This window comes from Mus musculus, chromosome 10, assembly GCF_000001635.26.
Source record: "Mus musculus strain C57BL/6J chromosome 10, GRCm38.p6 C57BL/6J".
Taxonomy (NCBI): domain Eukaryota; kingdom Metazoa; phylum Chordata; class Mammalia; order Rodentia; family Muridae; genus Mus; species Mus musculus.
In genome coordinates this window covers 78,415,267-78,429,886 of record NC_000076.6, presented here as the reverse complement: position 1 = coordinate 78,429,886, position 14,620 = coordinate 78,415,267, and the positions used below count along the sequence as shown (strand labels likewise).

The 14,620-nt window shown below is 47.1% G+C and overlaps 1 protein-coding gene across 1 annotated transcript; it reads right to left on the bottom strand.

Annotated features, from left to right (window-relative positions):
- Positions 1-2,264: 2,264 nt before the first annotated feature.
- Cstb (cystatin B) lies at positions 2,265-4,217 on the bottom strand. Its single transcript, NM_007793.3, has 3 exons — positions 4,030-4,217; positions 2,859-2,960; positions 2,265-2,576 (listed from the first exon to the last, which is right to left on the bottom strand). Exons 1-3 carry the CDS (start codon positions 4,093-4,095, stop codon positions 2,448-2,450), a joined length of 297 nt encoding a protein of 98 aa, NP_031819.1. The 5' UTR covers positions 4,096-4,217; the 3' UTR covers positions 2,265-2,447.
- Between the last annotated feature and the right edge of the window lie 10,403 nt (positions 4,218-14,620).

Sequence of the window (14,620 nt, the reverse complement as noted above, 5' to 3'; positions counted from 1 at the left end):
TTTACCCACAGTCTTAGTGAGAGTTTCTATTGCTGGGAAGAGATACCATGACCACAGCAACTCTTACAAAGGGCAACATTTCATTGGGGCTGGCTTATAGGTTCAGAGGTCTAGTCCATTATCATCATGGTGGGAAGCATGGCAGGGTTTGGGCAGACATGGTGCTAGAGGAGCCGAGAGTTCTACATCTTGATCCAAAGGCAGCCAGAAGACTCTCTTTCCACACTGGGCGGAGCCTGAGCATAGAAGCCCTCAAAGCCCACCTACACAAGGACACAAGGCCATACTTCCTAATAGTGTCACTCCCTATGGCCAAGCCTTCATACACTTGAATCTATGGGGGCCATACCTATTCAATCCACCATACCCACCCATGTCCGTACCAGGCCCCCTGTCAGTTACAGCTTGTATCCATGGCCCTACAGTGACCTTGCTCCGTGTATCCTGCTTGCACAACTTCTAATCCTAAGCACAGCGTCTGCCTACTCTGGTTGCTCATTGTAGGAAGAGGGGATTTCCAGCCACAGCTGCTGACTCATCTCCCTTTGGATGACATTTTGGCCCCTTCTTACACCCTCAGGGGCATCTGCATTACCTGCTGTCTCATGCACTGAGCGGGGACATGTCAGGTCTCCGGAGCAAAGCAGGTTTCACTTTGTTTGTTTTTGTTTGTTTTGTTTTGTTTTGTTTTGTTTTTTGGTTTTGGTTTGGTTTTTTGTTTGTTTTGATTTTTGAGACAGGCTTTCTCTGTACACAGACGGCTTTGGCCGTCTTGAAATTCTCTTAGACCAGGCTAGACTCAAATTCAGAGATCCACCTGCCTCTGCCTCTGTCTCTCAGCCTCGCTACCACCGCCTGACCACTATGCATGTTTTCACTGTCTGCTGTCTTTGGTGCTGGGGATCCAATCATGGCGACTGCTCAGCAGGCATCTCTGAGTTACAGGCTTGTTCTTGAGGCCCTGTGTGGCACAGGAGGCTGAGCCCACTATTCACTGCACCACCAACTCCCCAGCTCTGGGAGCTCACCGGAGACCCCTCACTGTCCTTATCACCAGGGTTCAAAAGTCTGTCTGCAGACAGTCTCGAGGTGCCTTGAAGGTGACTGCAGTTCAGCAGACCTCAGTACTGTGTTTGCAACATGACTCTGAACTCAAGAATGTCACCTCTCTTCATCTAGCACTGACCTTCCTAAGGGAAGCAGGTTCGGGAAGGCCGACTGGTCAGGACGAACACAAAGGTCCAGGTTGTGCTCTGAGGAGACTGAGCCATGGGAACCAATAGCCATGGCTGGGATGAGCAATGTTGGAAGGGTGGATGCTAGGTCCTGACTCTCCCACCTAGGTGCTATGACTCAGCGAACAAGGTCACTCCCCTGCCCTAGATCAGAAAGACTTTCCCAGGCTTGCTCAGGTCATGTCTATCACAGAAGGGACTCTACCCACTGGGTCACTTCAGCTATGAATTGTTGGGATGACCCATCCTCACACGTGTTGTATCAATTGGCTATGGAGGTGTGTTCCTGTATTCTCAATTGTTACTTGCTGTGTTGGCAGCGCCAGGATATGTAAATCGGGCTTCCTCACCTGCCCAAAAAGAAAAAAAACCGCAAACTGCCTTGGTGGAAGTCACGCGATCCCCAGTCTGGCCAATGGGCAACAGGGCGGAGCGTAGTCTAGCTGCTGATTGGCTCAGATTGGATGATGAATAAAGAGCTTGTGGCTGAAGCTCCACGTCTTCATGTCTTTATTCTTAAACCTAAAGCGAGATCCCCCAAAAGCCCCCACAATAATGAATCACTGTGTTTTTGCGATGCTGGGCATTACACCAGAGCCTGATACCAGTTTATGAACGGTTCAGTGGCTAAAGACACTTGCTGTCATTCCTCATGACCTGAGTTCAATCCCAGGAAGCAATATGGTGGAAGGAGAGACTCACCTCCAGCAGGTTGTCCTCGGACCTCCAATGTGCACCGCGGCATGAACGTATATGCTCATGAGCATATCCGCCCGTAAATAAATGTAGAAGTAAAATAAACACATCACTTGCCTTTTCTTGGTATAGCTACATTATAACTGTGATTTGTTTGTTTGGAGACAGGGTTTCTCCGTGTAGCCCTGGGTGTCCTGGAACTCACTCAGTAGACCGACCAGTCTGGCCTTAACCTCCTGAGTACTGGGATTAAAGGCATGAGCCACCACTGCCTGGTGTGACTGTGATTTTTCAAACAAAGGGGAAAAAAATTAAAACTAAGGACACAATTCATATAGTCTCTAAAAATATATATTTAGAGAGATCATATACAGTTTTCTGAAAATAATTATTTGGAAGGATGCAAAATACAACGCAGTTTGAGAATCACAACAGAAGCTGCTCAACTCCCTTCTCTCCATCACCGAGGGGGGTTTTACTACGTGGTCCCAAACACAGGTGCAAAGGAGCCCCGAATCAGAAGTAGGAGAGCTCATCGTGCCTTTCTTTGTTGGTCTGATAGGAAGACAGGGTCAAAGGCTTGTTTTCATGGGGGAGGGGTTGAAACACCCTCAAGTGCACGCATTTATCTCCACCAACATCAACCTGGAGGAAGACAGACAGACAGACATGTGAGTGAAAGGTAAGGTTCCAGTTCCAGGCTTAACCCAGCCTTAGAAACTGAGCCAGAACAGGCCACCAGCCACTAACTTAGCCAGTGATAACCCTTGTCTCCTCCTTTAAGGCCGGGAACCCTAACACCCCAAATTCATCCTCTCAGAACATGTACATGTCCCCTTAAGGGGTTCTCTGCAGGAAGTTGCAGGACACTCTGCTCTACTCTGAGACTATGTCCCCAGTTCATGCCAAGCTACTATCAGTACCCACCTTGATGAAGAGGTTGGTGCCAGCCACTATCTGTCTCTTGAAGGATATGGCTTTAAAGACATCAAACTTCTGATTTTCTTTCGATTCAAGCTGGGACTTCACCTGGATGGTGGGTGAGAAGGAAGGACTTAGATTCATGCACAGGTGCCCCCACACACACACACTGCCAGCCTTCAATACTCCTCATTCCGGGGGACATGGTAAACTGTTGGCCCCACTGATAAAGAACAACACAGCTCCTTTTTTTTGGGGGGGGGGGGGACAGGGTCTCACTATGTAGCTATGGCTGGCATGGAACTAAGCAAACTGGGCTGGCTTCAAATTCAGAGAGACTCGCCTGTCTCTGCCTCCTGAGTGCTGATGTGGCACGTGGCCAAGGTTCCCTTGCCTGGCCAGTGTGTCTGTAACATTTCCTCATTTCTAGGGTCTCATGGAGCTGACTCACTCCTTCTTGGCCACTTCAGTCAGAGCAAACACCTCCCAAGATCAGCTAGGCTTAGTGGACAGGGTCCTGGGCTTGGGGCGTGGCAGGAGAGCTGAAGAGAGGATTTGTTTAACTTTTCTTCTCTTGCTAATACCCTGAACCTCCCCCTACCTTGTACTGAATCTCTGCTCTGCTAACAGTCACAGGAAGGGCAGCCCAGGCCCAAGGTCCACCCCCTCGTTTCAGACTAGGCACAAGCAAGTTCTACAACTTCTGGTTTTGATCCTTTTTTTTTTCCCTGAGGGGCGGTGTTGGTGATGGTGGTGGTGGTATCAGTTGAATTCCTGCCACTGAGCTAAACAGTCCTAGCTCTTTCTTTTGAGGAGACAAGCACAGTAGCCCAGTCTGGCTTTCTCTTGTTTAGGCCTGGGTGTAAGTCAAAAAGGTGCCGTCTAGGTTCTAACAGCTGCCTTCCTGAATTCTCTGGGACCACCGGATCCCTCCACCGATCCCGGGGCTAGTTCCCTAATAGGTGAGTGGCCCTCTTGTATGCAAGCGGCAGAAGACTCGCCCCAGTTCCCGGCCCTGAATCTTCCAACCAGATCCAGAGCCCCCAGCTCCCAGTCACACTTGTGGCCGCCCCGGAAACCCGCTGCAGGACCTGACCAGTCTGGGCAGGCCGGTCCCTGAGGCCGCCGGGTCTCCGCAGGCCTGGCTCAGACTGGCCTGACCTGGGCCCAGCCTCACCTGGTCGGCGACCTCCTGCGTCTCGGCCGTGGCTGGCATTGTGGCAGATGGCGCGCCACACATCATCTTGGCAGCAGTAGTCGGGGTAGCACGGAGAAGCTGAAGACAGATCCAACTAGGAGACCTGGGTGCCTGGACCCTAGAAAAACCTGGCTTGGCTCCGCCCCCCCGGACCCGTAGCACGTGACAGAGCGACGGGGCGGGGCGCCGCACCCTCTCGCTCGCTCTCTTTACTGTCACCACCCTCCGTTCCAGGCAGAGTCAGGAGACCCAGGCTGGGCGTGGGCGGAGGGTGAGGCATGGTGGGTGCTTCACGTCCTTTCCCTGAACGGACGCTAAGAAGGGTTTGGAGGCTGGGAGTCCTGATTGCCCCTCAATGGTCGTGAAGTGATTGTAGGAGTATCTCTGACCCGGCTTAGGGGCTTCCGGGTCCTCACAGGATGCAGAGATGTGAGAAGGGGTCCTAGTCTTTCCATGGAGTAGGTGGACACGAAGTACAGCCCTGGACATCTCAATTTCCCCTTGTCCTGTGACTATTAAGTGGGGGTCTTGATGGGTCCCTATCCCTCCTTCCATAGAGTGGATACAGAAATAGATGATTGAGGACCTAGAAGTCTCAGATCCCTGTTCCTTGACCCCTGGCCCCATCCTTTCCTCCCCTCCCCAACGTGGACTTAGTTTTTGGGTCCGGATAACCCCATGAAATAAGAGCTTATCTGGGAATTCCATTCTTTTTGAATGACATGGCCTTGTCAGGCGGTAGGCGGGGCTTGGGGATCCCAGCCCCAGCCCCACAGAGCTGGGTAGGTGGTCTATTCTGGGTGAGACTCTATTCTCACACACCCAACACAGGCTGGGAACCATGAGGACCCCGGATATGCCCTCTGTCAGTGCTCTTACTTGAGTGACCTTCAAACCCGAGTTTCCGTTTGCAAAACTGTCACAGTTGGATAGCAGGACATGATGGTATACACCTGCAATCCTGGCACTTGAGAGGCTAAGCTAACCTGACTATGCAGTGAGACCTTGGCTTAAAAAAAATAATTTGGGGGTGCAGAGGTAGCTCATGGTAAGGGGCTTGCCACGGAAGTGCGACAGCCTGAATTTGATATTTGGAACCCAGTCAAAGAGCCAAGTGAGGGGCTGGAGAGATGGCTCAGCAGTTAAGAAAACTGGCTGCTCTTCCAGAGGACCTGAGTTCAATTCTCAGCTCCCACATACTAGCTCACAACTCCAGTTCCATGGGATCCTATTTCTCCACCCCCTGGCCTCAATGGGCACTAGGGATGCAAGTGGTGCCCAGACATACATGGAGACTTGTGGTGGTGGCAGTCAACCCAAACTAAAACAGAAGTTAGTACCAGACACTGGAGTATTGCTGGGATTAGGCCTGGCCATGCTTTTGTTTGGAGGAATGTGGATTTTGGGTTAGAAAAGCAATTGATCACTTAATAGTTCATAGGGCCATAGTAGTAGGAATATGGAAGACAGTGGTGATGAAGGTGATGTGAGCTTTGGGGGTCTGGTTCAAGAGGTTTCAGAGGACAAAACTATTTGTATGTGGCCTACAGACTGTTCTCGAGCTTTGGCTAAGAACGTGGTTGCTTTTTTGCTCTTGTCTAAAAAGTCTTCGTGAGGCTAAATTTAAGTCTTTGGGATTAGTTGAGCTGGCAGAGGAAATTTCAAAATGGCCCAGTATCGACTCTCTTGTGTGGTTGTTAGTGGTCACTCTTATGAAGATCTATAATGAAAAGGAGCAAGCTGAGGAAGTAAAAAATACAAAATGTACAGAAAAGGGGGCACCAGGAAGTGGAAAGGAGCTAAATCCTGTTTTTTAAGGAGTTAAACAGGTAACAGAAAAGCCAAATGTTTACATAAAGGGAATGGTGACTTCAGGGCAAGAGTCTGCCCAGCTAAGCTTTCAGCCTGTGAAAAGGAATTAAAAGAAAGTTTAGAGCCAGGTGTGGCGGTGCATGCCTTTAATCCCAGCAGTTGTGTGAAGCCAGTTTTGTCTTCAGATCAAGTTTCAGGACAACCAAGCTCAGGCAGTGAAGGAAAGCAGGGGGTCAGTTCCCAGCCTCAGCAAGCAGCAGAACTTGGCAGCTTCGGTCACATGGTTCTGGCTTTAGAGGCAAGGATAGAAGACAGGGGTTATGGAATCTCCCTCTGAGGTCAAGGGAAGCTGCTGAGGCCAGGTATTGTCATGGGTGGAGGCCTATAGAGGCCATCACGTGAAGCTATGAAGCCTGGATTGCCTTGGAGAAACCAAGATATTGGAGATACCAGAGCCGAGGGATAGCTGTTGAGGAAAGCTGCTAACAGGGAGTGGAGCCAGCCCAGGAGAGAGAGGAATGCTGCAGCCAACACAGCTGAAAGAGTTGGAAATCTGAAGAGCACTTTGGCGTCAGACTTGGAGATGCAGAGCTTGGACTTTGCCCAGCTGGTTTTAGTCTTGCTTTGGTCCAGTATTCCCTTCCTGTGCTTGCCTTTATCCCTTTTGGAATGGTGATGGATATCCTGTGCTATTATATGTTGGAAGTATGTGATCTGCTTTCTGATTTTGATTTTTGCAGGGACTTACAGTTGAGAGATTGCATGAGTCTCAGAAGAGACTCTAAACTTTGGATTTTAAAAAAGTTTGATGGGGGTGGGGGGCTGGAGAGACGGCTCAGTGGTTAAGAGCACTGACTGCTCTTCCAGAGGTCCTGAGTTCAATTCCCAGCAACCACATGGTGGCTCACAACCATCTGTAATGGGATCTGATGCCCTCTTCTGGTGTGTCTGAAGACAGTGACAGTGTACTCATGTACATAAAATAAATAAACAAATCTTAAACAAGTTTGAGACTGTTACAGATTATCAGGACTGTGAAGTTGGACTAGATACACTTTGCATTATGATATGGCTATAAGCCTGTTGGGGCTAAGGAGTGCAATGTGGTTGCTTGAATAGACATTTCTCCCATAAGGAGGGGCACTAACAGGAGGTGTGGCTTTGCTGGAGTAGGTGTGGCCTTGTTGAAGGAAGTGTGTCACTAGGACAGGCTTTGAGGTCTCAGTTTCCTCATGCTGCCTGTGGATCAAGATATAGAAGTCTCAGCTCTTTCTCCAGCCAGCGCCACATCTACTTGCATGCTACAATGCTTCCTGGCATAAAGATAATGGACTGAACCTCTGAAACTGTAATCCAGGCCCAATTTAAATGTTTTCATGAGAGTTGCCTTGGCCGCGGGTCTCTTCCCAGAAAATAACAATAACAAAACTCTAAGACACAGGCAAAGCACCTCTACACATTTTAAAAAATCAAGACAGGTGGGATGGCTGGCTCTTACAGTTCCTGCATAGGACAGGTGAATCCCCGGAATGGCAGGGTAGGCAGCCTGATCCTTATCCGTGAGCCAGATCCAAGGGAACAATCCTATCTCAAAAAATAAGGTGGACATCTCTTGAGGAATGATGCTTGAGTTTGAATTCTAGTCTCCATGTGCTTGCTCCAACATGTGTGCCCATGAGCATATACATGTATGCATGCATACACGCATGCACACATACATATAATAATAAAGAATTGATTGAATTGATTGTAGATTAAATCCCAACCTTAGTAACTCTCTGGAAGAAAAAGAAGGAATAAGTGTTTATTTCTATTATATATTATATTATTTATAATAAGTCTCTATAACCCAGTTAAGCCTGGCATATCCCTGACTAGTAAAAACCATCGAGAGCCAGGAAGCTGTTTGACACAGTTCACGAAGCAAAGCCGGATGCTGTCTTCGCCACTGTGCTGTCTTTAACCTGGGTTTCTGATCGCTACGTGTTACATCTGTGGGGGGCTTTTTACATTAGGATTCATTTATGTCTTTTCCCCAGAAAATGATTTCTGCTCTCAAAGAAGTAAACTTATCCAGCCTTACTCGAGAATCTTCATTGCCATGGAGATTGTGAAACGGACAAAGACGTTGGATCGCCCTAGAGTTCTCTTGGCACACCTGCCCCTAAGCAAACTCATTGGTGATGGCTCGGATTGCAGGCTTCCTCCTATATGTAGTCTATAGGACATTGCCCCCAGGGGAAAAAAAACTTAATAACAAAGTTAGTTTGCCTACAACAACCTTTGATAATATATATAGATGACATAAAAATAATATAAAAGAAATATAAGAATTTACCAACCATAAACAGACTGACTCACCTTAAGTTATGATGAACTCTTAAAAGACACAGAGAAGACAAATGAATAGAACAGGCTAGCCTGCAGCCTGGGAGAGCTTTCTAACTTTTAAACCAGGCTAACTCACAGCTGTACCTCAATCACTGTGCAGTGTTCAAGGCTTGGGAGCTCGCTTAGACTGACTCAGATGTTTTTCTCTCTGATTAATGGTTCACTGTCCTGAAGAACAGAATGTCATATGTCATAAATGCTCAGGTAGTATATAAATTTATTTGAGTATGATAATGACCGTTCTCTATTTGTAACATTTGTCCGGGGACAAAAACGATATGATCTATATGTCTTTTGAAATCTTAAGGTTGCCCTTTTTTTGTGAAATGTGTAAAATAATGAAACATCCTGGTTGTTAGTCAGTCAGACACACAAGATTCACTCAGTCATGATCTCTGACTCATTCATCTCTCTTCCACCTGCCCTCATGTGCTCTGTTGGGACCTGTCTGATGCTGGGGCTGGCCCTCTGGCTCTGCCCACTATAAAGGGAAACTACAGGAAATAGGGGCCCAGCATGTTGCAGAACAGGCCAATCAGGGTGCTGCCTCCCATGCTGGGGTTACGCTTGGTTGACTGGCAAGGGACACCACAGGAAAGAGACAGTGACTTTGCTGGGACCCCTCTATGTGAGCCATCTCTAAGGGGACAGAGAGCTCACAAGAGTGGATAAGTCAAGGGAGCGAATGTATAATTTTATTTTGTTTTGATTTTTTCTTTGTGTGTATATGTATCCACACACATGCGTGTTTGCATATATGTGGGTGTACCCTGTGCATGTGTGTTCGCATACATGTGGGGAGGCCCAAGTAGATGTCCGGTGTCTTCCTCAGCTTGCTCTCTACCTTGCTCAGTGAGGCAGGTTCTCTCAGAGCTTACTAATGTCTGGATAGCCAGTTGATTCCGAGGCTACTGTAAATAGCCAGCCTGTTCCAAGGAGCTCTAGTCTCTGTACCCTGTGAGAACCACGTTGCCCACCCAGCATTTATGTGTGTTAGAGAGATCTACACTCTGGTCTCCACACTTGGTGCAGAAAGCACTTTATCCTCTGATCCTTCTGTCTCCTCCCTGTTGGTTCTTAGTTTTGATACCTGAGCCCGTAGGTCAGGCTGGTCTTGAGCTCAGATGCTCCTGCCTCAGCTTCCTCAGTCTGGAGACTGAGAGCGTGGACCAGCAAAAAGGTTTGCCTTGGTTGCTTGCTTTTTGGTTTTTTTGGAGACAGGGTTTCTCTTTGTAACTGTCCTGGCTGCCCTGGAACTCCATTTGTAGACCAGGCTGGCCTCAAACTCAGAGATCTGCCTGCTTCTGCCTCCTGAGCTACCACACCTGGCCCAGTAAGAAGTTTTATGTGTCTGTGGCTATGAACTAAGAGATAGGCAGAAATATATATATATATATAATGTATTTTTATTTATATGAATACACTGTAGCTGTCTTCAAACACACACCAGAAGAGGGCATCAGATCCCATTACAGATGGCTGTAAGCCACCATGTGATTGCTGGGAATTGAACTCAGGACCTCTGGAAGAGCAGTCAGTGCTTTTAACCCCTGAGCCATCTCTCCAGCTCCAGAAGTTCTTTTTTTTTTTTTTTTTTTTTTTTAATCTTAGAATCATGGAGGGAAGCAGGAGAGGAGATGCAGACCACGGAGGGGTAGTTTCCTTCTTGGCTACAGCTGCTGACTCTGCTCCTGACAGACTAGAGATGCAGGTGGATTGTGCCTTCGAGATTTCCCCAGCAGACAGACAGTTCTTTGTTGATACTGCCTTGTGGGTGCCCACACTTTCCCCGTAGGAGGTGGACACCTGTGGAAACAGACAGGCCAGCCCCAGAGAAAACAAGTAAGGCTGTTTATCCAGGGCTCACTGTGTGAGGGCGTCAGTGTGTCATAGTGTGGGTAGAGACAGAGGCAGGAAGAAGAGGGGAAGGCCTAACAACTAGAATTGGCCTTAAAAGGCTAGATTCCTTGCCTATTAAAAAAAAAAAAGTTTATTCATTTATTTATTTTATGTATATATGAATACACTGTCACTCTCTTCAGACACACCAGCAGAGGGCATTAGATCCAATTACAGATGGTTGTGAGCCACCATTGGTTGCTGGGAATTGAACTCATGACCTTTGGAAGAGCAGCTAGTGCTCTTAAACACTGAGCCATCTCTCCAGCCCCTTCCTTGACTATTTTGCTAGACAAACCCTTTACCAGTGAGCCATATCCCAGGCTCTTTAATTCATTTTTCATCATGACACTGGGTCTAAGCTGCCCAGGCTGGTCTTGAACTCATTCACCTTTGTGCACTGAGCGAGATCATATTCAGTTACCCATGCCTTTAGATTCTCCAGCCTTGGCTTTCTGAATAGCTGGGATTACAGGCTTTTACTACCAAGTCTGCCCAAAAGATGACTTAAAGATATCATAACAAGTAGGCTCTTGGCTCTACCTGTTTTTATAAAACTCAGGACAAACAAACCCATACACACCCACCTTTGCTCAATTCTGCAAGAATTAGGTCAGCATGAGATCACTGGGAGAAGAGGCTGGGGACATGGAAAGGCACACTCCTTTCTGTGGCTGACTAATAACTCCTGCAGATATCTCTGCACTAAACCCAAGGCTGTGTTCTGTTCCCAAGGCTGTTTGATGGACAAATAGACAAGACACTCCCGACCCCCTTCCCCCAAGTTGGAAGCCAGCATGGAAGCAGAGACTGTGTCATCTCAGCACTTAGATGGCTGAAGCAAAATCAGAAATTTTGAGCTATTTTAGACTATCTAAAAAAACAATAATGAGCTGGGTGTGGTGGCACACGCTGTTAAACCCAGTAATTGGGAGGCAGAGGCAGGTGGATCTCTTTGAGTTTGAGACAAGCATGGTCTACAGAATGAGTTCTAGGACAGCCAGGGTTGCACAGAGGAATCCTGTCTCACAAAACCAAAATAAACAAATACTACAAAAAATAATAAATAACAAATCCCTGCCTTGGGAGCATATGGTGTCTATGACATTGGGAAATAGGTTTATGACCCAAATTCTTACAGATTAGACTAGAGTGGCTAGCTTGAATCCTAGCAATCCACCTACCTTCACCTCCCTGTTACTGGGGTTATAAGTACCTGCCATTGTGCCCAATTCTTTTTTTTTTTTTTTAAGATTTATTTATTTATGAGTACACTGTCGCTGTCTTCAGACACACCAGAAGAGGGCATCAGATCCCATTACAGATGGTTGTGAGCCACCATGTGGTTGCTGGGAATTGAACTCAGGACCTCTGGAAGAGCAGTCAGTGCTCTTAACCGCTGAGCCATCTCTCCAGCCTCCCGTGCCCAATTCTTTAATGGGCCCGGGAATCCAATTTAGGTCCTCAAGCTTGCAAGGCAAGCGCGTCAGCAACTGAGCCACCCAGCTCTCTAAGTCTACTCTGAGGTCTATTTTTATGTACCGCATTGCTGCTTTGATGAACTTTTCTGTCAGAGATTCATGCTGTGTCCTACTGAGATTCATCTCCAGCCTTGGTCTCTTCCCCTGTTTCTCACAGTTGTGATGAGTCAGCTCTGGCACATGTGTTTGTCATTTCATTGCCGGCTCTGTTGCCAGTGAAACGTGCCAGGAGCTCCTTTAGGTAGGGACCTCCTTTTGCTCACAGAGAATAGGCCTTGTGGTGGCCCACTTCTTTCACCCTAGCCCTCTGGAGACAGTGAGAGGCAAGTGGATCTCCAGGCCTGGCAGGGTTAGCTAATGAAACAGGGTGTGGGGTTGGGGGTTGGGGGTTGTGATGCAGAGAGAGAAGTGGGGGAGGGAGGGAGCAAGGGAAAAAGACAGCTTCGATGGACAGTATGAGGAGGCCGACAGAGAGAGGGAGAGAGAGAGAAAACACTATCAGCGAAATCTCTTACAACTTTCCAGCAGGTGAGGAATCCGGCTATAACTCCAAGCCAACTTTGGGTCCATAGGAGGAGAGTTGTTTGTTCAGAGTGGCAGAGGTAAGGGACACTTACCTACAAGTCCCTGCTGCCTCCATAGAAAGTAAAGAGTGGTGTGCCCGAGTTGTGGCCTGATTTCTGAGGGAAGGAGGAGGCAGCCAGACAGAGCCTCAACTTTCCCAACTTTTTCATTTACATAACAAACCAAATAGAGGAATGTTTCCACAGATAAGGGAGGGAGAGGGGGAGCCTCTGGGCCGATGGGTGTCAGGATCCAGGGATTAAATGCTTCATAGCGTCTTTCAGACAATTCTGTCTCTCCTGAAGACCTGGGATGCTGACATTCAACCTTGTCTTCCTCAGGCCTAGGGACGAGAGCCTGGCCTCATTGCCACATACAGACATGTGACTTGTGGCTGCAGAATTGTCAGCTACAGCCCCACGCAGCAGGAAGCATCATCTATGTGTCCTAAGTCCAACAGGTGACACCAGTGACTGGGAGTTAGATCGCTCCAGGTCCAAAGCCAGAAACCGTCTTGGGATGTTTTAGTCTGTGTAGCAGCCAGTGTGTGTCACCTACCTCTGTGTGTGACTTGGTGTTCTTGGAGCTCCAAAACTGTTTGACAAAGTTAACTATCAGGACATCTAAACTAAGTGAATCCACCAATGTCTCTTTCTCTCTTATGCCCTCCCTCAACCTTCCATATATGTATGTATGTATGTATGTATGTGTGTGTGTAAATATCCTATATATAAATACACCTTATATATACCATTTGTGTGTGTGTATATATATATATATATATATATATATATATATATATATATGTATATATATATATCACACATACCTTTGGAGTGCCTCCTACTCACCTCACCCATCTTAAAAAATTTCATTCAAAAAATTTGTTACCAGAAATCTTGCGACCTTCACCCCCTGACCTATATTTGTGATTTCTTCAAAAGATGGAGTTTGTTTGTTTGTTTGTTTGTTTGTTTGGGACAAGGTCTTACTACAGAACTCTGATTGGCTCGGAACTCACAGGGCAGACCCTGCTGACCAGGAATTCATGGAGATCCACCTGTCTCCGCTGGGTGGGACTACAGGCCTGAATCGCCACAACCTTAAACAACCATTTGACTTGTAGGCTGCTCTCTAGTCGGCCTGCTAACTCAGTTCTCTGAGTGCTCTTCAGCACCTTTCTTATGCCCTCATACATAAATCAGGGTATTGCCCTCTGCTTCCGAGACTCACACCTGGTTACTTGATAAGAGAGAAGAGGCTCCACCCTAGGTCTACTACACCCAGAGTCTCGAATTCAGCATCTGTTGTCCCTTGAGTGGCCTCCATCTCCCTTTCCTATGAAATAATTCCAATCTTTCTTTCTGTATATTTATCTATCTATCCATCCATCTATCTTTCTAAATATCTATCATCTATCTACCTACCTACCTACCTATTTATCATCTATTTTTTTAATCAATAGCTTTTTTTTAAGATTTATTTATTTATTATATGTAAGTACATTGTAGCTGTCTTCAGACACTCCAGAAGAGGGAGTCAGATCTCATTATGGATGGTTGTGAGCCACCATGTGGTTGCTGGGATTTGAACTCCAGACCTTTGGAAGAGCAGTCGGGTGCTCTTACCTGCTGAGCCATCTCACCAGCCCTCTATCATCTATTTATCATCTACCTATCATCTATTTATCATCTACCTACCTATCTATCTATCATCTAAGTATCTATCATCTATCTATATCTACCTATCATCCATCTATCTATCTATCTATCTATCTATCTATCTATCTATCATTTATCTATCTATGTATCTATCATTTATCTATATGTCATCTATATATGGCTCTCTCTTTACACACATAAACACTCATGCACACATATGCACACGGGCACTCTCTCACACACACATGCACACACTCACACATGCAGCGCCCATGGCTGTAAATGTTAGATCCCATGTCCCCAGACACCAAGCCACCCACCCCACCACCTCAACCCCCACCCCCCACAGCTTTCATCTTTATTTGTCCTATTAGGATACACTCCAAATCACTCAGGTAAACTTGGTCCTGGCTGTCCTGTCCTTCAGCTTACACCTCTTCTCCTTTGGAAAATCTTTCTTTGGACCCTTCCCCCGTAGCAGGCTATACTGAAGCTGAGCACTGAGCCTGGATCTTGGCTGACTTCCTGATTGATGTCACCCAACCCTGGTGTCTACAGGAATCAGACAAATAATAGTTTCTTCTGTGACCTGGAGTTTGGGAATGGGTAAAGCCAGGGAGCAGCTGCCTACTCTAACCTGTCCATTGTGGAACATTCCAAAAGTTGGACTTGGGCAGCTGACTATGGGCAAGCCTGGCCCAAGCAAATACTAATCTTTGTTCTAGAGATTTGCTCTTTTCAAAAGCAATTGATGAGTGTGGT

What these genes read in the sequence shown, in the direction of transcription:
- Cstb (NM_007793.3), bottom strand. Translation starts at nt 4,095, where the DNA reads ATGATGTGTGGCGCGCCATCTGCCACAATGCCAGCCACGGCCGAGACG. An exon ending in CGCAGGAGGTCGCCGACCAG is followed by an intron (nt 2,961 to 4,029) that starts GTGAGGCTGGGC and finishes CCCACCATCCAG; the next exon opens with GTGAAGTCCCAGCTTGAATC. An exon ending in GCACCAACCTCTTCATCAAG is followed by an intron (nt 2,577 to 2,858) that starts GTGGGTACTGAT and finishes GTCTTCCTCCAG; the next exon opens with GTTGATGTTGGTGGAGATAA.